The 26,618-nt window shown below is 41.6% G+C and overlaps 1 protein-coding gene across 1 annotated transcript in view; it reads left to right on the forward strand.

Annotated features, from left to right (window-relative positions):
• The window catches only part of LOC121496920 (protocadherin alpha-13-like), a 109,744-nt gene extending 83,897 nt beyond the window's left edge, over window positions 1–25,847 (forward strand). The window contains 2 exon segments of the mRNA XM_041765814.1: window positions 23,173–23,274; window positions 23,715–25,847. Coding sequence (XP_041621748.1) covers window positions 23,173–23,274; window positions 23,715–23,761 — 149 coding nt within the window. The 3' untranslated portion in view covers window positions 23,762–25,847.
• The last annotated feature ends 771 nt before the right edge of the window (window positions 25,848–26,618 follow it).

Raw genomic sequence — 26,618 nt, forward strand, 5'->3', positions numbered from 1 at the left:
CCCCTATTGTAAAATAGTCTTTAGAATAAGAAAAAGAAAGACTTGCTAAGTTATTATTTATTGAACTGTGATAAGCACTTTATTTTTTTTTATTTTATTGGAGTTCAATTTGCCAACATATAGCATAAAACCCAGTGCTCATCCCATCAAGTGCCCCCTCAGTGCCCATCACCCAGTCACCCCCACCCCCTGCCCACCTCCCTTTCCACCACCTCTTGTTCGTTTCCCAGAGTTAGGAGCCTCTCATGTTCTGTCTCCCTTTCTGATATTTCCCACTCATTTTCTCTCCTTTCCCCTTTATTTCCTTTCACTATTTTTTATATTCCCCAAATGAATGAGACCATATAATGTTTGTCCTTCGATTGACTTATTTCACTCAGCATAATACCCTGAAGTACCTGGGGATCCTTGAGTGGCTCAGCGGTTTCGTGCCTGCCTTTGGCCCGGGGCACGATCCTGGAGTCCCGGGATCGAGTCCTGCGTCGGGCTCCCGGCATGGAGCCTGCTTCTCCCTCTGCCTGTGTCTCTGCCTCTCTCTCTCTCTCTCTCTGTCTATCATAAATAAATAAAAATAAAAATCTTTAAAAAAAAATACCCTCCAGTTCCATCCAGGTCGAAGCAAATGGTGGGTATTTGTCGTTTCTAATGGCTGAGTAATATTCCATTGTATACATAAACCACAGCTTCTTTATCCATTCATTGGTAAGCACTTTATATGCATTGCATACTTAAGAGAGAAACGCATTCTTATTCCCATGTTTTAGATAAGGAAATTGAGACTCATAGGAATTAAGTAACTTCTATACATTTACACATTTAGTGTTTTTTCCTTACTGTTATATTTCCAGTATCAAGCAAGGCATCTGGCACACAGTAGTGCTTAATATTTGTTAACTCATTAATGAATACAATGGCAAAGGCAGTATTTGAAATCATGTCTGCCTGCTGGTGAACCCTGTGTACTTAACTAACACACTACTGATACTTTGTCTCACATACCAGATGATGGGAATAGTTTGGTAACTTGGAGAGGACTATTAATTGTCTGAGTTCCAAGTTGACTGTGGGATCTGTGTTAGTTTCTCATTACTGTTATAACAAGTTACCACAAATCTCATGGCTTAAAGCAATGCAAATTTACTACTGTACAGTTCTGAAGGTCAGAAGTTTTACAAGCTAAAATCATAGTGGATTCCTGTTTTTTTTTTTTTTTCATAGTGGATTCCTGTTATAACAAATATCCACTTTCCTTCAGTCTCAAGTAACCTGTTTCTCATTTGCATTAAAGCTGTCAGTGACAGCCCCTTTAATGTCCAAATTTCTACTGACATTCTGTTCATAATGACAATTTAGGTATTCCCTGAGATGATGATATGTTCTAACACTACTTCTTTCTGAGTTTTCTCTAGCAGAGTCTTAGTATCTACTTTTCTACTAACAATCTGTTCTGGGTAAGCTAGGCACTTTATCTCATGCTTCTCCAAATTCTTCCAATCTTTGCCCATTACCCAATTCCAAAGCCACATCAACATTTTTAGATATTTGTAACAGCAGGACCCCACTTCCAGGTTCCAAAATCTGTATTAGTTTCCCACAGCTGCTGTACCAAATTACCACAAACTAGATGGCTTAAACCACTACAACTTTATCATCTCATAGTTCTGGAAATCAGAAGTCCAAAATGTGTTTCCCTGAACTAAAATCAAGATGTCAGCGGGGATCCATTCCTTCTAGAGACTCTAAAGGAGGGTCTCTTTCCTAGCCTTTTCCAGCTTTTAGAGGCTGCCTGCATTTTTGGACTCCTGGATCCTTCATCTTCAAAGCCAGCAGGATAGCATCTGCAAATCTCTCTCTGACTCTGACTTTGCTACCTTCCTCTTTCCCTTATAAGGACCCTTGTGATTACATTGGGCCTACTTGGAACATCTAAGATAACCTCTCCATCTCAACTTCCTCAGTTTAATCACATCCGAAAAGTCCCCTTGCTATGTAATAGAACATTCACAGGTTTCAGGAATTAGGATAGATGCATCTTTAAGGGATCATTATCTGCCTACCAGAGAGTCTTTTCATGTTCAGGCAGATGTGGCTGTGTGCATCTGTGTGTTGTAAACTTCAGTAGAGATGAAGGTAAAATAAAGTGCATATTAGGACCAGGAAGAGCTTTGAGGAGAGTCCAGTGTGGACGTGGCTTTGAAGGCTATTATTAATTGTCAGAACTTTGGTAGAGACTAATTAATCACCTCCCTTTCCCTCTAAGTCTTAACTAATTAAGAATAGATGCAAGGAGCCAACTGAGGAATCAAAGTTTAGAATTAGATTTATTATCGGTAAAGATGGTCTGGAGAATATGGCAGGACTTCCACCTCCCAAATACAAGGGAGGAAAATCAAGAATGGCAGACCACTCCCCTGGCAAGGAGTGGAAACTATCCTGGTTTGATTACCAAACAGAGCTAGAGCAGAGAGTGAAAAAGAGAAGAGAGGTATATCATGAAAAAATGGACTGTTAGTGCTAACTTTGTCCATCAAAAAGCACAAGCTGGTTGAAATGTGACTTATGGTAATCTCCCCAACTGAACAAATAACTTTTCCTTCTTGGGAAGGGTAAGTATGGAAATGGAGCTAAAGGCGAGAGCCCCCTTCCAAGCATATTCCCCAAGGATGGAAGTATTGGTTGCTGAGTGTCTCTTTTCTATGGGCAGAGGTGAAAATGTGAAGACAGAGGAAGTGGTACATTGTTATGTTAAAAGCTAAAAGATATTGTTCTGTCCAAGGCCTAAGAGTATTTTCCCAAGAGTTAGCAGTCAGGAGAGGACAGAACTCTTTGGATCACCCACAGCCTGATCTGGAAGGAGTCAATTAAGGATGCCTAGGTGGCTCAGCCATTGAGCATCTGCCTTAGGCTCAGGGCGTGATCCCGGAATCCCACAATCGAGTCCCTATTGGGCTTCTTGCATGGACCCCGCTTCTCCTGTCTCTGCCTCTCTCTCTCTGCCTCTGTGTCTTTCATGAATAAGTAAATAAAATCTTTTAAAAAAAAAAACATTAAAAAAAAAAAAAGGAAGGAGTCAATTAAAGGGTGTGGTAGCTAGTGGAAAAGTCACTGTTCTCTAGGTGATGCCAGAAGATAGGGATGATGCATATTGCCTGCCCTGTGTATGCATCTAGCATCCGTGTCTAGGTGAAGGCAGATTAAAACATATATTCAGGACTTCCCTGAAGAAGAAAGTACAGAGCCTGATTCGTGTGCATGTGTGTGTTGGGAGTCATGGGGAATTCAGGGGAGGAGATATACTTCAGTCAGTATTCACTTGCTTTTCCTGAGTGTGATGTCCTGAATCAGGGCCATGGGTTAGTGTGGTTGCAGGCCAAGGCTGTGCATACAAGGGACACAGGATTTGTTTGTTTGTTGTTTAGGAGCATTTTGCCTAACAGACCTAGTCTCATAGTAGCTACCTCCTTGAGACCCAGACAGGCTAGGCACCTCCAAAGCCGAGAGACTCTCAGCACTCTCAGCAGCTCTGATGGGAGACCAGATCACTCCCCAGGCCTCTGACTATGATTAGGCATGAGACCTAGGACAGAACATCCTTGGAGGCCAGCATCCCTTCTGCAGGGGATTGTGTCACCAAGATGTTAATCCAGCTGTTGTCACTGCAGTCTGCGGGGTTGTATTTAGTCAGTCATCAGGGCCACATCAGTTTCCCCCTGTTGAACCAAGGAGAACTTGATTCTAAATATTTGCTCTGGGGAAGCCCCAGTGGCTCCGAGGTTTAGGTGGCTCAGAGGTTTAGCGCTGCCTTCAGCCCAGGGCGGGATCCTGGAGACCTGGGATCGAGTCCCACATCGGGCTCCCTGCATGGAGCCTGCTTTTCCCTCTGCCTGTGTCTCTGCCTCTCTCTCTCTCTCTCTCTATCTCTCTCTCTGTCTCATGAATAAATAAATAAAATCTTTAAAAAATAATAATAAATAAATATATTTGCTCTGGGGAAATTTCTTTAGTAAGAATGAACTCTCTAAATCTAGGGATTTAGAGATATAAATTAGCCACCTTTGTCTTCTCTCACTCAGGGTTGCAACCCTGCATTTAGGATACTAACCCTTTAAATGGTTGTAATTTGAAGAGTACTAGGAAGATCCTCACAAAACCCACCTCACAGGCAGGTTCCTAAAACTCCACCATTAACCACTACCATAAGCATTCTCTTTTAGTTTTTATTTATTTATTTTTAAAGATTTTATTTATATATTTGACAGAGAAAGAGCATTCACACGCAGGGGTAGTGGCAGGGAGAGGGAGAAGCAGGTTCCCCACTGAAGCTTGATGTGGGGCTCAATCCTAGGACCACACCCAACCATGACCAAAGCTGAAGGCAGATGCCCAACCAACTGAGCCACCCAGGCACCCCCAGCAGTCTCTTTTAAATTCTTCATTCATCCATTCATTTGTTCATTTATTCTCTCTCGCTCTCTCACACACTCACAGACACACACACACGTGAAGTACTAGAGTATCCTATCCAACAGTGCTTTCCTTGGCTTGGCTTTAATACAGAATTTGGTTAGAACCCTCTATACGGTCATTAAACAAACAGTAAGCACCTACCTAGGTTGGTCTGTAGTCTTGGTGATGCCAATATAATGTTAACACACAGTCCTGTCATCATAATTTAGTGGGGGAAGATAGAAATGTAAGGAAATAAGATAGAAATATTAGGGATCCCTGGGTGGCGCAGCAGTTTGGCGCCTGCCTTTGGCCCAGGGCGCGATCCTGGAGACCCAGGATCGAATCCCACATCAGGCTCCCGGTGCATGGAGCCTGCTTCTCCCTCTGCCTATGTCTCTCCCTCTCTTTCTCTCTGTGACTATCATAAATAAATAAAAATTTTTAAAAAAAGATAGAAATATTATAGTGTCATGTGATGAGGACCGTGATAGTGCCATGCAGGGCCAATAAGGAGGAAGGAAGCTAGGACAAATGACCAGAGCCTATTCGTCCAGAATGGGACCCAAGGTCCATCTATATTATAATCAATACAAACTACATGTAAATGTGATAAACTGGTCCACCTTTTCTGAGAGGGCCCCCAAAATTGTTTTCACAGGGCCTAAACCCTGCCTCAGCAACTGTGAATACTGGATGTTGCGGGAACCCAGAAGATGGAATTGGGGATTTAGGGATACATCTCAAAGATTGTGACATTTAATACTGGGTATTGAAGGATGGTATGTAGGATGTGGGACAAGAGAGTTCTGGACAAAGTGAACAATACATGTAAAAAAAAAAAACCCACCAAAAATCAGGGTGGCTCAGTCAGGTTAGCATCTGACTCTTGATTTCAGCTCAGGTCATGATTTCAGGGTCAGGATCTCAGGTTTGTGAGATCGAGGTCTGTGTCAGGGTCTGTGCATGTGTGCTCTCTCTCTCTCTCTCTCTTGGTCTCTAAAAACAAAAATAACACCCCCAAAAAAGAAAAATACAACAAAAATCAGAAATATATAATTTAGTTAATTAGAATGAGTACACTTGATGGGTAGAAGGGATAGAGGACTGTTGGGAAATGAGATTAGAAAAGCATACAGGAATTAGATTTTGTAGAGCCTTTAAAATCCTGCTAAAGAACTTGGAAGTTTCATCTGTTAACAGCGGAGAGCCACCAGAAGGTTGGTTGGTTGGTTGGTTGGTTGGTTGGTTGGTTGGTTTTTAAGGCAAGATGCTCTACTGAGCTCCCTTAGTTTCAAGTGTATAATATAGTGATTCAGAAATTCTATACAGGGGATCCCTGGGTGGCGCAGTGGTTTGGCGCTTGCCTTTGGCCCAGGGCGCGATCCTGGAGACCCGGGATCGAATCCCACATCAGGCTCCCGCTGCATGGAGCCTGTTTCTCCCTCTGCCTGTGTCTCTGCCTCTCTCTCTGTCTCTCTGTGACTATCATAAATAAAAAAAAAAAAAAAAAAGAAAGAAATTCTATACATTATTCAATATCATGATAATTATACTGTTAATCCCCATCACCTATTTCTCCCATTCTCCAACCTACCTCTCCTTTGGTTACCATCAGTTTGTTCTCTATATTTGAGTCTCTTATTTTATCGTCCCTTTTCCTTTGTTCTGTTTCTTAAATTCCACATATGAGTGAAAGCATATAGGATTTGTCCTTCTCTGACTTCTTTCACTTAGTGTTATACCTTCTAGATCCATCCATGTTGTTGCAAATGGCGAGATGAGTCTTTTTTATAGCTGAGTAATATTCCGTTGTACACATATACTGCATCTTATTTTATTTATTTATTTATTTATTTATTTATTTATTTACTTATTTTTATTGGAGTAATTTGCCAACATATGCCATATCACCCAGTGCTCATCCTGTCAAGTGCCCCCCTCAGTGCCCATCACCCAGTCACCCCAACCCCCTGCCCACCTCCCTTTCCGCTACCCCTTGTTCGTTTCCCAGAGTTAGGAGTCTCTCGTGTTCTGTCACCCTCACTGATATATACTACATCTTTTAAAATTTTTTAGGGGCACATGGGTGGCTTAATCGGTTAAGTATCTGCCTTTGGCTCAGGTCACAATTTCAGCGTCCTGGGATCAAGGCCCATGTCAGGCTCTTTGCTCAACAGGAAGCCTGTTTGTTTCTCTCTCTCTCTTTCTCAGGTAAAGAAATTAAAATCTTAGGATGCCTGGGTGACTCAGTAGTTGAGTGTCTGTCTTCAGCTCAGGGCGTAATCCCGAAGATCCAGGATTGAGTCCCGCATTGGGCTCCCATAGGGAGCCCTGCTTCTCCCTCTGCCTATGTCTGTGTGTCTGTCATGAATAAATAAATAAAATCTTTTTTAAAAAAAGAAATAAAAATCTTTAAAAAAGGTCTTACTGATATCAAATAAATAAATAAATATAAAACAATTTTTTAAATGTCTTTTTTATCCATTCATCTGTTGATGGACACTTGCGCTGCTTCCATAATTTGGCTACTGTAAAGAATGCTGCAGTAGACATAGAGGCACATAGATCTTGAATAAGTGTTTTTTTAATCTGGGTAATACCTAGTAGTAGAATCACTGGATTAAATGGTAATTCTATTTTTAATTTTTTGAGGAAGCTCCATACTGTTTTCTTTTCTTTTTTTTTTTCCATACTGTTTTCTACAGTGGCCACACCACTTTTCATTCCTATTAACAGTGCATGAGGGTTCCTTTTTCTCCACATCCTCACCAACACTTGCTATTTCTTGTGGGTTTTTTTTTTTTCAAGATTTTATTTATTTATCCATGAGAGAAGCAGAGATATAGGCAGAGGCAGAGATATAGGCAAGTGGAGCCTGTTGTGGAATTCGATCCCAGGACTCCAGGATCACGACCTGAGCCAAAGGCAGATGCTCAACCACTGAGCCTCCCAGGTGCCTCTTTGTGTTTTTGATATTAGCCATTCTGACAGATGTGAGGTGATATCTCATTGTCATTTTGATTTGCATTTCCCTAATGATAAATGATGTTGAGCATCTTTTTCTGTGTCTTTTGGCCATCTGGATGTCTTCTTTGGAGAGATGACTGTTCATGTCATCTGCCCATTTTTTAATTGGATTATTTGGGTTTGGAGTGTTGAGTTGTATAAATTCTTTATATATTTTGGATATTGACCCTTTATCGAATATGTCATTATTTGCAGGTATCTTTTCCTATACAGTAGGTTGCCTTTTAGTTTTGTTTGTTGTTTCCTTTGCTGTGCAGAAGATTTTTATTTTGATATAGGCCCAATAGTTTATTTTTGCTTTTGTTTCCCTTGCCTCAGGAGACCTATCCAGAAATATGTTGCTATTGCCCATGTCAAAGAAATTATTGCTTGTGCTCTCCTATATGATTTTTATGGTTTCAGTTCTCACATTTAGGTCCTTAATCCGTTTTGAGTTTATTTTTGTGTATGGTGTAAGCAAGTGGCCCATTTTCATTCTTTTGCATGTTGTTATCCAGTTTTCTCAATACCGTTTGCTGAGGAGACGGTCTTTTTCCCAGTGTATATTCTTGCCTCTTTTGTCAAAGACTAATTGACCAGATAATCATGGGTTTATTTCTGGGCTCTCAGTTTTGTTCCATTGACCTATGTGTTTGTTTTTGTGCCAATACCATCCTGCCTTAATTACTAAATCTTTGTGTGGTGTATCTTGAAATCTGGGGTTGTTGTACCTCAGTTTTGTTCCTTTTTTTTAAAGATTTTATTTATTTATTCATGAGAGACAGAGAGAGAGGCAGAGACACAGGCAGAGGGAGGAGAAGCAGGCTCTGTGCGGAGAGCCCGATGCGGAACTCGATCCCGGGACTCCAGGATCACACCCTGAGCTGAAGGCAGGTGCTTAACCACTGAGCCACCCAGGCATCCCTGTTCTTTTTTTCAAGATGATTTTGGCTATTCAGGGCCCTTTGTGGTTCCATACAAATTTTAGGATTATTCTAGTTCTGTGAAGAATGCTGCTGGTATTTTGATAGAGATTACATTAAATCTATAGATTGCTTTGGGTTGTATGGACATTTTAACAATATTTCTTCTCCCAAACCATGAGCATGGAACAATCTTTCCATTTGTGTTATCTTCAGTTTCGTTTACTGGTGTCTTACAGTTTTCAGAATATAGGTCTTTCAACTCTAAGTTTATTCCTAGCGGTTTGTGTTTTTGTTTTGTTTTGGTTTATTTTTTTGGTGCAATTATAAAGGGGATGGGACTATTAATGTCTTTTTATGCTCTCATTATGAGTGTATAGAAATGTAACAGATTTCTGTATATTGATTTTGTATCCTAGATTTTTCAGTTCTAGTAAGATTGGAAACTGAGTGTCTAGAAATGTGGAACCAAAAGGGAGGTGATTACAGCATTTTTTGTAAAAAGGACTGTCCTTGGTAATGTTCTTAGCTAATTCTGGTGGCCTTGATCTGATCTTGCGTGAGCAAATGTGTAGAGTGAGGCCAGGTTTGTTTCAATTTTGCCTTGGTTTGCTTCTTAAGGGAGGCAGCAAGCACAGCATTGCACAGGGCCTCAGGCTCTTGTTGGGCCGCTCAATCATTGCTCCTCAGATTTATTAGTGTGTAAAAGAAGAAAGACTCTTGGCTGCTCTAAGGATTCATTGAGACAGTGCGTGCAGAATGCTTAGTGCAGTGCATGGCTCATGGTAAACATTTAAAAAAATGTTATCATTTACTCAGTTTAATATTCCTGGCACTTAGCACAACGCCTGGCACACAGTAAATAGGATTCAAAATGGTTTTGCTAAATTAAACGAAATGGTACAGACTTTAAGTGCAAAGTGTGGGATAGTGGTGGTGGAAGAGGGTTTTCCCCAGATGACACTCCACTTCCTTTCTTCTACTGCGGTATTCTGACGGCACCTCCATTTTATACCCTCAGTGCAGGGAGATCACTGCTTGTCTAGAAATGGTTGCTCAAGGCTCAGAAGTGACACAGCAACACAGAGCCTGGGATTGCTGCCAGAATTTAAGAAGCACAGATTGCAACAAAGTGAGGGGGAAGGGTAGAGATGAAAAGTTTGAAAACCCAAGCAGACCCAGAAGCAGTTTTATTGTTGGGTGAAATGGTTGTGCCTCAGTTTCCAATAGGCAGAATGAAAACTGTAGAAAGAGTCCCTGTGGAGTTGTGGTGCTGAAGGAGGGGCCCAGGGCAGCCCGGGTGGCCCAGTGGTTTAGCGCCCAGGGTGTGATCCTGGAGACTCGGGGTCAAGTCCCATGTTGGGCTCCCTGCATGGAGCCTGCTTCTCCCTCTGCCTATGTCTCTGCCTCTCTGATGAATAAATAAATAAAATCCTAAAAAAAAAAAAAGAAGGAGGGACCCAGCAGGGGGCTCTGGGGTCCCACCGAGGCTGCTTCATGGGGTCTTGGTGCTTAGAAAGGCCTCTTTGGTTTAATATTATGCTGTTGCCATTTTTTAGTACTTAATGATTTTTTACGGGCCCTACAAATTATGTAGCTGGTCCTAGATCCAAACTATCTAGGGCAGAGATGTTTTGTTTCAGCTAATTTTTCAGCCAGTTTTTGAATTCGCAGCTGATTAAGTAGGGGCTGGGCTAGTCATCTTTTTAAATCTCTCTCTGACTTAATTATAACAGGCCAAAAATTGTGACAAATTAAATCTGTGCAAAACTAAAATAAAATGACTAGTACCTTACCTCCTATCTCCCGTCAAGCTCCCAGAAAGTAACCACTACCAACAGCTTAGTGTGTATCAAGTTCAAAGAAATGTAAAATAAAATATGTAATTATATTGTTGATATGAATATTAAACCATACAACATCATTGCATGAAAATGTTTCCCTCAATCCCACTCCTGCTCAGTGAAGCAACCACTGTTAACAGTTTTGTGGGTATCCTTAAAATATTTTTTTAAATTAATAGACTTTATTTTTTAGAGCAGTTTTAGGTTCACAGAAAAACTGAGTGGAAAGTACAGAGAATTCCCATATGGCCCTGTCCCCACACCCACACAAGCGTTCCCCACTATCCATGTCCACCCCCACTGTGGTCATTTGTTACATTCGATGAACCTACAGTGACATGCATTGCTACCCAAAGTCGATAGTTTACACTCGGATCTGCTCTTCCAAATATTTTTCAAAATAATTTTTTGTCACATAATTGATTATACAATTTTTTTTTTTTTTTTAAGATTTTACGTTTAGGTAATCTCTACACTCAACATGAGGCTTGAATTCTCAACCTCAAGATCAAGAGTTGCATGGTCTTTAGACTGAGCCAGCCAGGCACCTCTGAATATTTTTTGCTTATTAAAAAAAGTAGGTTTTTTAGGGATGCCTGGGTGGCTCAGTGGTTGAGCTCTACCTTTGGCTCAGAGCGTGATCCCCGTGTCCCAGGGCATTCCAGGATGGAGTCCCACATCAGGCTCCCTATGGGGAGCCTCTTCTCCCTCTGCCTGTGTCTCTGCTTCTCTCTGTGTGTCCCTCACAAATAAATAAATAAAATCTTTAAAAAAATAAAAAATAAAAAATTTAAAAAGGTTTTCAAAAAGTACAATGAGATGTTATGCATGTTAATATACAGCTTTGTTTTTTAACAAACACCTTTTCAAATCAGTACACGGAGACCCACCTCATTTTTTTAGCTAAGGACATACTATATTGTATGCCTATATTATTATTTATTTATCAACTTTCTTATTAGTATCTATGTTTTTTAAACAATGCAATATACATTTTTATATATTTTAGGCACTACACAAGTGAGATTACTGGGTTATAGAGTATGAAAATACCAAATTGGCATGTTCTAATCTAGGATTGGACTGCATGTGTTTTACACTTCCCTCTGACCCTCATCCCTAGCTAGTACTATATTATATGTCACTAGCACTTAAGGATCACACCATCAAGGGGCTTAGCCCTCAGGCTTGAGAATACTGGAACAGAGATATAAGAGAATTTACTTGTGAATAATGATAGTAATGGCTTACCTATATTGTACATTTAAACCATGTTTTGTTTACTTAAGCCAGGCACTGTTCTAAGCACTTTACATGTATGATCTCCTTTACTCTGTGTAACCACCCCGAGATAACACTATATTATACCCATTTTAATTCCTAGGAAATTGAGTACCTAGGGTTAAGTAAGGTCACATACCTGTCTAAAGTGTTGGGGACAAGATCTGAAACAGGGCTCTTTAACTTCTGAGCCATGCTCTTAACCTCTGCACACACTGTCTCTAGAAAGTTTAATGCCATCTTTATGCCAGAGCTCTTTACCTTGTTTATTCCTTATGTAACTGGGGCCCAAGGGTGCAAGAGCACCTGGTGCTTTGGGTAATGGGGCGTCCCAAACAGACCAAATTCTCTGGGTCACTCACCGCTGCTGACAAAATCCAAAGGCAAAGAACCCAGGGGTGGTGAAGCAAGAACAGAATTTATTTCAGGAAGGCCAACACCAGGACAGCAGACTAGTGTATCAGAGACTGTCTCCAGAATGCTGCTGTCTCCAATGTAGGGCAAAGGGCAGTGGGTCGGTGTGCTGGGCAGTAAAGGTCAGGTCCGCCACGGTGTTGGGGTCAATCATGCAGGGTGTTGCTGGAGTCAGGGCATTAGTTAATGCTTGAGGGGGCAATTTCAGTTCCCACCACAAATGCTTTGCCTGCTGGGAAAGATGAGCTGGAAAGAAGAACTTAAATCAGTTAGAAAGTACAGACTGAGGTCACAGTAGAGGTAGTGGAAGTCCCCTTTCACTTAAAACAATATTGTCTTTATTCATTTGTCTTTTTCTGCACTTTAACTCTTTGAGAGCAGGGTTCCTGTCCTAATATTATTCATATCTCTGTCCCTAATTCCTAGCACCATGTCTAATTTATTGTACATAATTAATCAATTTAGTTGCATAACCGTGTCTCTCAGGAGGTTAGCTACTCTATCCTTGTTACGGGTGAAGAAACTGTAAGTTGGTGTAGTAGAAAAGAGTGGAAAGCAGAATGGTAGAGCTGCAATTTGAACCTGAGGCTTTTGATGCCTCCCTCATCTGGTGTGTGGTCCACCAAGTCCAGACTGCCTCCTTCCCACCTGCCTCGCTCAGAGGGCTCTGGAGAATGGTTCCTTACCTAGCAACCAGTTCTAAGCTGGAAAACTTCACAGCTAGACTTCTTTAATGATCCCTAGGAGGGGCAGGGGCAGATGGGAGGAGGGCCCCTGGAAAAGAGAATTCTTGGAAATACTGCATTCAAGAATAAATGGATTGGGGGGGGGGGGGTGGCACCGGAAGTCAAGTTCCTCAGAGGAATGCTGCACCATAATGATACCCATCCTCTGATTTCTGCAGGCCGGCCATTGTTCCTTGTGATTTACGAGCATTGTGTCTTCTTAATGCTCACAGTCCTTTAAGGGGAATATTATCATCTCTATTTTACATATGAAAGAATGCAGGCTGAGAGGCCTACTGACTTGCCCAACGTTACACATGTGAGTGATGAAGCTGAGATTCCAACTTAAATCTGTGTGTCCCCCAAACTTTCATTTTAAGCATTCTGCTACCCCTAGGCTATAACAGTTGGCTGAGGCTGGGGGCATTGTAAGAAGAAGGCTATAAAGGGAAATTGCCCTCTGGACTGCGGGAGACTTTAGCAACCAGGAATAAGGTACAGAAAACCTCATAGTTTGAGCCCTGCTGGGTTATGGGGTCAAGGAAAGAAATATGATTTTTTTATTCCAATTTTTGAATCTGGGTTCACAGCACATGATATCTTTATACTCTTAACCTAGAAATGGTAGAGTTATTTTGGGCACAAAGCAAGAGCTGTGGCTTTAAAAATATGCCACTGTATTTATCTCTTCCGCTCCAAGATTACTGAAAATTAGCCCAGCTGTGGCCTGAGGCAACAAACATCCACAAAATCTCCTTCCAGATCATGCAGCCTCCTCCCCACCACATCACCTCCCCCCAGCAAAGGAGGCAGAACCCCGGGGAGTGGCAGCCTCTGAGGAGTGGATTCACATGAGCCCGCCTCCCATCACACTAACCCTGTCTCCTCCCAGCTACTCTAGGGGTCAGAATGCTAGGTCTGTGAATGAGCTCAACTCTGCCTCCTCCCTCATCCCCAAGGCTTCACAGGAGTAAAATAATAATAACAAATCTATTACTGAGCTGGGGAGTCCACATGAGAAGAATTTTTCAGCTCTATTACCAAATCCCTGTGTGATTCAGGGCAAATCACCTTGCTGTAATTTAAGCCCTCAGCTTCCTTACCTATAAAATGGAAACCCTTTTACATATTTTATATATCTATAAATATATATAACTTAACTTATATATACTTTAATTTATAATTATAATTTATATATAAATATAGATATAAACATATAAAGATATTATCTCCTTTGCATATGAAAACTAAGATGTTAAATGATTTGCTAAACATCACATAATTTATATGATGTTGCCATATTTAAACCTATTCTGATTGTAGAGCCTAATACCTTACAGAGAACAAGCAGTATATTTTTACATGGTCTTGTTTCCATGGAAAATTCTTTCCACCGTCATTTGAAGATCTAAGAAGCAGTGGGAAATAAATGATGGAAATGCTAACCCAGGTGGTTTGAGCTTTCTCCTCCTCTCTCTGATCCTGGACAGGATTTGGGTTGCAGACTATGGTTCTCCTGTGATTTGTGGGCTGTAATTACTCAGATTAACATTGCCCAATTCATAAAGGCTGAGTGAGCAAGAGAAGGTGGAGCTTGTTCTAGTGGCGCGGCAAGTGGAGGATGGGGAGGGGGAGCTAGGGATGTTGTTCAGCCTGGTCTTGCAGCAGGTTTGATGGCGGATGGTTTTTGCCTTTTGGTCAGGCTGAGCATGTATGACTGTACAATCTGCCAAATTCTGCTACACACACACACATACACACAACTGAGAGACAGACAGATGCATGAAATGGTTGCATAAAAGCCAAAAGGGTGCAAACAAAATCAGAGCTGCTTGAGGCTGCAGCGGCTGGCTGCAGTGGGGAGAAGCAGGGTGTCCCTGCACAGAAAGCCTGGATGTTCACCTGCAAACCCAGAATCTGCAGAACCACCCGTGCTCTGTCTTTTCCCTGGGCATCCAGAGGCAGCAGCAGCAGCCCGCCAGAGAATGAGCAATCCAGGGGAGCTGGCTGGCTGGGCCGGAAATGGCTGTAATCATTTAATAGCCTTTGCTGGCTGCACTGACCTAGCGGGGTGGGCGGGAGGCATGCTCCAGAGTGCTGTCTGGCAAGATAGCCTGGGCTTTAATCAAAATGATGGGTTTTCTGGGAGCTCTTTATTAACCTCAGGACCAAAATCCCAAAGATGGCAACAAAGGGATGAATGGGGAGAGAAGGGGAGGGCAGAAACCTGCAGAACCGGGCTGTGATTTTCCTGAGCTTGTCACTCCCGCTTCGTGCCCCTCCCCCAGCCTCCACTCCTTTCTGATTCTTCTTTTTTTTTTTTCCTTTCTGTTTCTAGCTTAGAAGTTCCTGCCTGCATCTCTGTCTCCCAAATGGTGGCAAGGCAAATGTAATCAAAATAATTGCTACATTTGTATAATGCTTCAGAATTTTCCAAGGGCCTTTATACACAGCTCAGGATGTGGTGGAGTGAGACTGTCCAGATTCCATCAGGTCCCGGGTTCTACAATTAGTAACCTCAAGACCCTTGGTCCTTAGTCTCTTCATTTATAAAACAGACATATCCATAAAACAGACATGGATATTGGCAATATTTACTTCATGTGGTTCTTGTGAGGAGCAAAAATTATATTGCATGCAGATCTGCTTAGCCCAGTGCCACACACATAGGAAGATCCCAGTAAATCTAAAATACATCCATAATCCTGTGGAAGGTGATCATCTTCATTTTATGGATGAGAAAACCATAGTTCAGAAATATTTACGTAAATTGAGCAGGCCTGTGTACTATTAAGTCCTAAAGTCAGAGCAGGCTCTCAAGTTCAGAAGAACAAAGCAAGATGAACAGAGGAAAAGATAATTTAACCACCCTCCCACATTCTCCAGCCTGTGCCCTCCAAGAGCGTTCCTGAAAACATTGTCCTTGGTCAAAATGACTTGGTGTTGTTCTTTTGGAGGAAATCAGTGTAAATCAGAAAACTGCTCTGCTGGTGTTAGTTGATTGTCGACAGCAGTTGAGAATGAGTTGGGGATGAGTTTACAAAGTCTGGCATTTGCTTCACAATTTTCAGGACCTTCCCCAGCATCTGCATTGGCAAAGCCTCCAGCCAGCTCCTCCGAATCCCTGAGGCCAAACTCTGGCCAGTGTTCCTTTAGCTGAAAAGAGGGATGTAGGGAATGTTGCCAAAAAGACCATGGGCAGTGCCAAAGGGAGGTGTCTAAAGTAGTTTATAGGGGCACCTGGGTGGCTCACTGGGTTGAGCACCTGCCTTCAGCTTGGGTTGTGATCTCAGGGTCCTGGGATAGAGCCCTGTGTAGGGCCCCCTGCTCAGTGGGGAGTCTGCTTCTCCCTCTGATCCCACTATCCTGCTCTTTCTCTCTCTCTCTAATAAATAAATAAAATCTTTAAAAATAGTTTATAGTATTAAGTGAAGTGGCCAGCTACCTCCAGAGGGCAATTTTTTAAGTTGCAGATCTGTACACATTTTTAAAAATATGTATATTGTTCTGATTTTTAAATGTATTCCTACCTATGGTGGAGAAATCAGCCAATACAAAAAAAAAAAAAAAGCCATTTACTGTAGTTATGATTATATTCTATTAAAGCTTTTATAAATTCCATTGGGTTGAAATCTGAATGTCAGGGAAGGCTCTGCCTAAGAATTCAGACCCCCACCTACTTGATGTGTACCTGAAATCCTCTTTCTGGAGTCTGGCAGAGTCTTGACTGCTTGTCAGTCTCATCCTTGCCAGGGAGCTAGGTCCCCTGGGACCAGAGGAGAGAGACTTGTGGCAAGTCACAAGAGGAGGAAGGGAAGCAGCACCAAAAGAGGAAACATTCCCTTAACTGACTGTGTGCTGGTCCTGGCCCTGGTGTCTCTTCCTTTCTCATCTTCTTTAAGGGGGAGCATCTCCTTGATTCTGCCCTCAAAGTCCCAGCATTTCACAGGCAAAGCCAGCCAAGGGTCTTTAGTGCTCTTGGCCAAAAGGGACTCAAGATTAGGAGGTCAGTAAATGTTGTTTGCCAGATCGTGAAGCTATTATTTCACCTGAATGAGCCCTCAGAGACAGTTGCTTACACATCAGCCAGAACAGGTTAGACACAGTGGTCTGTGAGGGATTCCAGAAGCTGGATCAGAGGAAGATGCACCAGAGTGGATCTCTGCTTCTTGGAGTCTAAGGCTGAGTCAGACCAACCAGGACTCCCAGCAAAGGCCGAGAAGCTTAGTGACATGTAAAAAATCTCATTAACTCTTAGCAGTCCTGCTGTGAGGGGGTCCCAGAGCCATTAATGTCCTTTAATTCTGTAAGATAAAGATATCTCTGAGTTCTGCATCTCCAGATGACAGTTCCAAGGCCCCATGCAGAGTCCTGGCTGTGGTTGGAAAAAATTTTCATCCTGGCCTATGTGAGGGCCACTGAAGGACCATGGATTGGTACAGAAGCCCAGTTCTCCTAGATGCCAAATCCCAGGCTTTTCAATACCAGTCTTGCTTTTGTCTTCATCTCTCAGGGTCAGGGCTTGTATTTTAAAGGTAAACAGGCAGGTTCTGGCTGAGCTCAATTGCAGATTTATCTCAGATGGCTCAAAGAAATGAGTTTTAGTCTCAGAGAAAAAGCATCGAGATGGCCCTATGTCCAAAGAGCTATAGAGTAAGCTTCACTGGGGGAAGCATGCTGTAGGAAAAGGGATTTGGTGGAAAGAAGAAAGCTTCCTTTCCCTACTGCATTCTGGTAACTAAATTTACATTATTCTAACCTGCCTTCCAGCCCCGATATATATATATATATATATATTGCCCGTACGTGATTCAGTTTATTGGGCTCTTCCATCGCGCTGGCTATCAGGCTTAGCACTTCACACGCATTACTTCACTGTCTTCAGGGACAGCAGAGTGCAGTAAGCAGAGAGCTGTTGGATCTGCTAGGGTGGCTGCCACTTCTCATACCTGTTTTTTCATTCAGCCACCTAGCAAGTATTTAGTTAAACACCTGTTACGGGCCAGGAATCACACTAGACATCAACAATTAGTGGTGAATAAAACATATATTTTCTGCCTCTGTGGATGTTACAGTGACAGATGGAGGTAAAAGGGTTGTGCTTGGGTAGAAGGGTCATAGAATACCTCTGCCAGGGGGTGACATTTCAGCACAGACTTGAAGAATGAGGAGTCATGCTAAGAATGGAGGGGAGATCATTCTAGACAAAAGGAAACTGTGTGTATACAGTTCTTGAAGCAAAAACAATCACAAGGGGTATTGAAAAACTGAAAGAAGGCCTATGTGGTAAGAGGGAGACTTGTAGATGCGATTGGAGAATAAAAAATAGATTTATTTAAGGGCGTTCTATACCATGTTAAGGAGTTTGACTTTTTTAAAAAAAATTTTATTTTTTGTTAAGGCAGTAGAAAGCCTCTGAATAATTTTAAACAGGGGAGTGATGTAATCTGGCTTCTATTTTTGTAGGATTTTACTGTATGTATGCTATACTTCAGGGGATTTGTTTTGTTTTGTTTTGTTGTTGTTTTTTAAGGAGAAAAAGAAAAAAAATAAATGGAGGGAAAGAGTAGGAATAAAGAGAACTCTGGCTCCTGGGTGGAGGGCTAGAGAGAAGCCAGTGTCAAAACAGGCAGCACAAGGCAATTGTTGGAATTTATATTCTGGATAATGGTGCCCTGAGAAAAAGGTAGTGACAATTCAAATGGAGAGAAGAGGACCAAGTCAAGGTATATTTAGGAGGCAGGAATGACAGGTCTTGATGGATGATAAATGGGGAACAGAAAATAGAAAAAAAAAATGGACACTGGCTCTGAAGTTTCCAGCTTGAGCATTAAAGTGAGTAGAGTGCCATTTATTGAGACTGGAGAGATTTAGAAAGAACTAGACAAGAGGAATCAGGAGTTCCTTCAGCTTGAGATGCCCCATGAGACTTTCAAGAGAAGATACAGGATAGGTAGGTATTAGGAGACGTGAGACTGGAGCACAGAAGGATGGGGGGTCTCCACATAGAAATCTGGGTCTCAGCAGTACATGTGGACAGTATGCATACCCATGGACCTGGCTGAAATCCCCACAGGAGTTGAAGAAAAAGAAGAGAAGGTGGTCTAAGGCCAAAAGAGAACGTCAGGAGAATGGTTTGACAGGGAACTGATAAAAACCAGTGTCTCCAGAAGGGACTGACAAATGCTCCCAAGGGGTTCCCGGCAGCACAGACTGAATTGTGACCACTGGCTTTGGCTATTATATGATGAGTGGGTTTGACATGAGCAGTATTACAAAAGTAGTGCTTAAGGATGCCAGATTCAAAGAGATAGGGCAGTGATAGATCAGGAGATGGAAAGAGCAGATGTAGAAAAATCCCAAAATGCAATCAAACATAAAGTTTTTCTGGCAGAACTTTTTTTTTTCACGATGCCACCGAAGGAGCAGTGTCCGATACAAGGACACTACTCTGATGTCAAAGGGTTTCGATGTCATGGCCACTGGGATTACTTTGCCCAGATAGACCATTACTCTTCCTCTCTAGCTCTGACCTCTACTCTTCTAGAAGTCATTGTCTTCCAGCTGGACTCTTGGGAAAGTCTTGCATCAAAAACCCCTTTGGGGGATCCCTGGGTGGCGCAGCGGTTTGGCGCCTGCCTTTGGCCCAGGGCGCAATCCTGGAGACCCAGGATCGAATCCCACGTCGGGCTCCCGGTGCATGGAGCCTGCTTCTCCCTCTGCCTACGTCTCTGCCTCTCTCTCTCGCCCTCTGTGTGACTATCATAAATAAATAAAAAAAAAAAAAGAAAAGAAAACAAAAACCCCTTTGGATGCATAATAATTTTCTCCAGTCTCACTGCAAATTTCATCTTTTCTCTGGAATCTCCTTTGACTTTCTCAAGTATAATTAATAATTTTATCCTCTGAAATCCCCAAAACATTTCACATGTACCTTGGTCATTGCATTTATCCATTAACCTGGGGCCTTATAATCACTTAAGTGTCTGTCCCAACTAGACTCTGAGCACCCTGAGGGAGGAGTGTAAGGTTGGCTCCCAGTGCTTTTCTCAAATAGACCTGTATTTACAACAGAATCCCATACTCCTATCCTGGGCAATATCCCCTACACCCACACATCTTTCCATCTCTTCTCTACTTCATCCCACCACTCCTCAGGATGATTGTGATAGACTTGGGATCAAATAATTGAATCAACTAATTTATCTTTTGTTTTGGACAGAGTAGTTGTCAAAATGTGTACCCAGAGTGTTCTTTAATTCACATGCTATTAATTAGCATATTCTTCTTTTCCTTCTTTTAATATCTGAAACTGCATCATGTACCTCTAAATTAGGTTTTTGGTTTTTTTTTTTTTTCCTCCATTACCTGAAGACAAAGCATTTTGAGTATAATTGCAGACAAGAGTTCTGAAATCCCTTGGCAGTTCTTAGTTTGGGGGTTGGGGGGGGGGGGGCGTTGTCCAGGTAATACAAAATCTACTTCTTCAGCTGCCTTTTATGTTACCAGTGTTATTGAAACCTCCATTTGAAAAATTATGACAGAAAACTTGAGATCCCAGAGGCCCTTAGAACTGGCTTGAGAAACAGTAGTGTAGTACCTGACATCAAATGAGATTCAAGTATTTCAGTTGTGATTAGAAGAACAAATGCCCAGGGCGTCTTTCATTGTGGAAAGGCTAAAAAAGTTACAGCACTAATTGCTGCAGGGAATGCCCTGTTTAGCTCTTAGAGCCTCAGGTCTTTTGGTTTTTTCCTCTCTCTCTCTCCTCTTCCCTGTGCACCCGTCCTCTGCCCCCCCTAAAAAAAAAAGTTCTTTAGCAAAGAATAAAGAGTCTGAGACTGTGGTGGTTTCCCTTTGGTTTCAGGTAATGGTTAGTATGCCAGGGCAGGGAGAGGTCATCCTTTTTTTTTCTTAAAAGCAGGAGATGAAATGCATAATGAAAAGTATCTATCTTTGTCAAGATAAGAATTATCTTCCTTCTTTCGGCTGGTAGTGCAGTCTGCTAGGAGTGGTATACGTGAGAGAGCTCCCCTCTTTAGAGCTCCTGACTCCATTTTTTTTTTATTTTTATTTTTTATTTTTAAAAGATTTTATTTATTTATTTATTCATGAGAATACACAGAGAGGAGAGAGAGAGGCAGAGACACAGGCAGAGGGAGAAGCAGGCTCCATGCAGGGAGCCTGACGTGGGACTCGATCCCAGGTCTCCAGGATTGCATCCTAGGCTGTAGGCAGCGCTAAACCACTGAGCCACGGGGGCTGCCTCTCCATTTTTTTTTTTAAAGGAAGCCCTACTTGCAACCTGGGGCTGAACTTACTACCTGGAGATGGAGTCTCATGCTCCAAGGACTGAACCAGCCAGATGCCCCTCCTGACTCCATTGTATTTTATTTATTTTTTAATTTATGTTTTTAAAGATTTTATTTATTTATTTGACAGGGAGAGAAAGAGTGAGAGTGAGAGTGAGAGAGATCATGAGTGGGGGGGAAAGGGCAGAGGAAGAACCAGACTCCTTGGGAGTAGGGACCCTGATGTGAGACTTGATCCCAGGACTCTGGGATCATGACCTGAGCAGAAGGCAGATGCTTAATTGACTGAGCCACCCAGGCACCCTGACTCTATTTTAAATGAGGGTTTTGTTTGTTTTTTTTTTACTCATTTTTACAATATATACCACATTTCTTTTATCCATTCATTCATCTATGGACACCTAGTTTGTTTCTGTATCTTGGCAATGTAAATAACATTGCAGTGAACATAGGGATGCACATACCTTTTCAAGCTAGTGGTTTTTTTTCTTTTTCTTTTTTGTAAAAAAGATTTATTTATTTGAGAGAGAGAGAGAGAGAGAACCAGGGGAGGGGTACGGGGTTGGAAAGAGAGAGAGTCTTAAGCCAACCAAATCTGCGCCGATCGCAGAACCCAACATGGGGCTCAGTCTTACCACCCTGAGATCATGACCAAAGCTGAAGCCCAGAGTAGGAGGCTCAACTGCAGCACCCAGGGGCCCCAAGCTAGTGTCTTTATTTTCTTTGGATCAATACCCAGAAGTATGATTACTGGATTTACAGTATTTCTATTTTTATTTTTTTGAGGAACCTCCATACTGTTTTCCATAGTGGCTGTACCAGTGTACATTCCTACTGACAATCCACAAGGGTTCCTTTTCTCCATGTCCTCACTAACACTTGTTATTTCTTGTCTTTTTGATGATAGCCATTCTGACAAGTGGGAAATGGTATCTCATTGTGGTTTTGATTTTCATTTCCCTGATGATTAGTGATAGGTGTCTTTTCATGTACTTGTTGGCCATGTGTATGTCTTCTTTGGAAAAAAGTCTATTCAGATCTTCCGCCTATTTTTTAATCAGATTGTATGTATTTTTGCTGTTGAGTTGTAAGAGTTCTTTATGTATTTGGGGTATTGACCATTTATCAGCTATATGATTTACAAATATTTCCTCCCATGCAATAGATCGCCTTTTCATTTTGTTGATGATTTAGTTTGTTGGGCAGCAGCTTCTTAGTTTAAAAAGCTAATTTTTGCTTTTTTCACTTTTGCTTTTGGTGTCAGATTCAAGAAGACCGATATCAGGGAGGTATTGCCTATGTTTTCTTTTAGGAATTTCATGCTTTCAGGTCTTACATTCAAGTCTTTAGTCCGTTTTGAGTTTATTTTTGTGTGTAGTGTAAGACAGGGGTCAGGTTTCATTCTTTTGCATGTAGCTGTCCAGTTTTCCCAACACCATTTACTGAAGAAACTGTTCCCCCACCCCACTGTATATTCTTGCCTCATTTGTTGTAAATTAATAGACCATATATATGTGTGGGTTTACTCCTGGGTTTTCTGTTCTGTTTCATGGATCTAAGTGTCTGTTTTTATGCCACTACTATCCTGTTGGATTACTATAGCTTTGTAATATAGCTTTAAATCAGGAAGCACGATGCCTCCAGCTTTGTTCTTTTTTCTCAAGATTGCTTTAGCTCTTTAGGGTCTTTGTGGTTCTGTACAAATTTTAAGATTGTTCTATTTCTATGAAAAATGCCATGGGAATTTTGATAAGGATTGCATGGATTCCATAACAATATTAATTCTTCCACTCCAGGAGCACAGAATATCTTCCCATTTATTTGTCATTTCTTCAATTCCTTCCATAAATATCTTCGAGTTTATAGTACAGGTCTTTCAGATCCTTGTGAAATAAATTCCTAGTTCTCTTATTGCTACTTCTGCTTTAATCCAGTACATTTCCCATTAGAATAAGTAATCACAACTGTATTCTTTAGGAAACTCTTCACAAGGAACCAAAAATATGTCACTAGAAAATTAGATTTACCGACCTTCTGGTGAGAAAATCTGCCCTCCTGATTGTTTCCAAACACTGACCTTGGCCTCAGGCTTGAAGAAATAACCCCTGAGTCCTTGGGAGCCAGGCTTATCAGTACAGCTTCCCCTGTAGTCCAGTCACTAGTGTGGCCTGTAAGGCTTGTGTTGACTCTTATTGACTTGTGATATTCTGTCTTTCAGAACCAGAGGCAGGAGAGGTGTCCCCTCCAGTCGGTGCTGGTGTCAACAGCAACAGCTGGACCTTTAAATACGGACCAGGCAACCCCAAACAATCTGGTCCCGGTGAGTTGCCAGACAAATTCATTATCCCGGGATCTCCCGCAATCATCTCCATCCGGCAGGAGCCCACTAACAGCCAAATTGACAAAAGTGACTTCATAACCTTCGGCAAAAAGGAAGAGACCAAGAAAAAGAAGAAAAAGAAGAAGGGTAACAAGACCCAGGAAAAAAAAGAGAAAGGGAACAGCACGACTGACAACAGTGACCAGTGAGGTCCTCTCATGGAAACAAGCCACTTAGCCAGTTTTTGTAATAATGGCAAATCTCTCCCATGTAGCAACTCCCCACACCTTTCTCCTCTCTCCATGAGCCCTCTCTTCTAGACCTCAGAAATCTGCAGAAAGTTCCCCATGTCTGTGTAGATCACATTGAACAGGTTTTTGTCTTAAAAGCTTTACTAAGTCTGGTGTTAACTCTTTCTCTCCACTCTGGCTTGTTTTCAGAACCTAAAAAGCAGACCCAAGTTTCCTTTCTCCTCCGCCGCAAATGAGAGGCTTTCCAGTCCCGCCAGTGAGAGGTTGGACTCTCTGCCCTGTGCTCCGGGGATGCTGTCTTGATGACACTTGCAGGGCAGGCTCAAAGATTTTGAGATTGAGCAGCTTGGGTGTCTGTGGCCACTGGGTTTGTGTGGTCACTGGGGGCGTGTGAGTGCCAGACATCGGCTGGGATGGGCCAGGTGAGACTAGCTGGTACAAGGAGGGCTGGTTCAAAGAAAGGCAAAGAAACAGTGGGAGTTGCCAATCCAGGGGGAACACGAAACTAAAAGGGACCAGACTTTTTAAATCTTACAACTTAAGAGGCGGTAGCCACCTTCCCACAGACAAAACTACCCCCACTGATAAGGCTTTAGGAGGCCTCAAGTCTGTTGGCTGTGGTGTCATTATTCCTAAAACCTTCATCACACAGGCCAAAGGCTCAGTGTTGAATGAGGCCAACCGGGGCAACAGAAGCAGATCTGATGTGTTTGCTGTGTATGTCCTTGTACTCACTTTATTAAAAATTCTTTTGCACACAATGTTTATGAAAAGGCCAGATCCTTTTCCAACACATATGCAAAAGCAAACGTGAAAGAAAACCCCAACACCTCATTTTATGCTGTTTGTTGTTTGATAGATTTATTTAAAAAAGAGAAAATCTATAACTATAAATCTTTAAAGAGAAATATGATGACTACAGTTCCCCCTCAACTCTCCTCAAAAGAGAATCCAGTCTACAGCCATTTAAATGATCATGCTGCTACAGAAGTGCTTTAAGAGAATTGCCTGAAACATCTGTATTATACTGGCCACCTGCCAATCACAGCTTTACTCTTTCAGGTCACTCTGGGGCTGCCTCTTGCATGTATTAATGACTAAGTGAAAGGATCTTTCTCTCTCTCTCTCTCTTTTCTAAGAAACAATTATGTGCACTTTGAATACACAGCCTTCTCTAGCTAACTATTTCAAGACCCCGAAATTGAAGAAAAATAATTGTTTTCTCATACACACAGTGAGCCGGCTTTTCAATCCTCGAATTCTGTGATTTGTCTTGGTGTGCTAGCCCACACCTTCTCTTTGGTTTAGTTTTCCTTTTTTAGAACACTCTGAATTGCTAATCTTGCTAACACCTATGACGTTACCTGAAATCAATCTCCCATATGTATGCTGTATGCTATTATAAGACTCCTGAAATATACTTACTCTGTGCTTGTGTATGTGAATGTTAATGCAACTATTACCTAGAGTGAACTTTAAGCTTTATTGTTGAATGTAATTCCATTATATTTCCTTTTGTACACCTGTGAAAAAGTGGAGTAATGTTTTTTTAACCATTGTTTAATCAGCTTTTGTGTATAAAAGGCACAGTAAAATTTCTTTCTTAAATCAAGACACTGGTGATTCAAGGAATTTTATTTATGGTCAGCCAAGAGCTGTCTCTTGCCAAGACTCCTGCTGGCAAGGGAATGAATAAAGCTGTTTTTTTCTAGTAACAATTCTGGAATGAATACCGTAGTTACAACCTGAGAGTATGCAAGCACAAAATTTACCAATCTGACCTCGCTGAAGTCGCAGAATGCTTTGAAACTCTAATGACATCTGGAATATCAGCTCATAGAGAAGAATAAAATTTACTGTCACCTTAAATAAGAAATTTTAATTTTGTTAAAATGTACAAGTTTAACTATATTATCTTTTCAAAGTTATCATAAGAGAGGTAGGAGTCTGTTATTAAAACAAAAACATTAAATCTCAAAACAAAAGCCTGTTTTGTCTACTTTTAGCTTCATTCTCCCATATTTTGAAGGGTGTGTAACTTCAGCTCTGCAGGATTGCATGGGGTAAAACTTGTTGCCAACACATGTGAACCATTGCTACATTGTAGGTTGTGATCATTTTGCCCCATTGAACCCATGTATCTGACCTTACGTGCCTTTTGAATACTAGGAGAATCGGGCTAATTTATTAATGATGATAATTATAATGTATCTGTACAGCACTTTTTACATTTGCAAAGTGCTTTCCAGTCCATGTTAGTTACTAGTTATTACAGCTGTAAGGATAAAACACATCATGTGGATTCATTTTTAATTGGTGCTATTGGTATTTATTCTGTTATTGCTAATAAATGGAAAATGGTGGTATGAAAGAAATGGTGGTCATTTCTAAGTATAAGAGTAGGAGGAAATAGAACACTGATTATCATTAGCTGTTGTCACTGAAGAAGTTTATGATACGAAACTTACAGTGTCATTTTCTGGCTACTTCCACTGGCTTCTGTGTTCAGCACTAAGGCAAAACACCCAACAGAATTAAGACTCAGACTCTACAATTTGACCAGAATGGGCAGCCAGGAGGCTTCTTGGTCACTTCCCAGTACACTCTATCAGTTTTCTGTAGTAAGAATTACAACAAACCAATTTTTATCGCTAGACCCCTCCAGTCATCTTAATCATTACTTGCTTAGCCTTTGGTCCTCTCTATACTTGGGCAGTCAAATAATGCCCCCAGGAAATACACTTTCATTGAGCAGCGTATATGCTAGCCACTCTACGAGGTAGGTTCAGTTCACAGCATATGTTCTGTAACAGATTATTTTTTCCTTCTGTAATTACATTTTATGAGCACTTCTCAACTGGGAGCAATTTTGCTTCTCAGGGGACATTTGGTAACATCTGGAGATATTTTGGGGGGTTTTGTTACTTGGATGGAAGTGCTACTGGCATCTGATGGATAGAGGCCAAGGATGCTGCTTAACACCCCATAATACACAAGACAGCTCCCCACAACAAAGAGTTTTCCAGCCCAAAATGTCAATAGTACCAAGACAGAAAATTCTTGAGATAGAGTGACCATATAATTTGTTGTTGA

The sequence above is a fragment of the Vulpes lagopus genome, chromosome 8 (genome assembly GCF_018345385.1).
Source record: "Vulpes lagopus strain Blue_001 chromosome 8, ASM1834538v1, whole genome shotgun sequence".
Lineage (NCBI taxonomy): Eukaryota > Metazoa > Chordata > Mammalia > Carnivora > Canidae > Vulpes > Vulpes lagopus.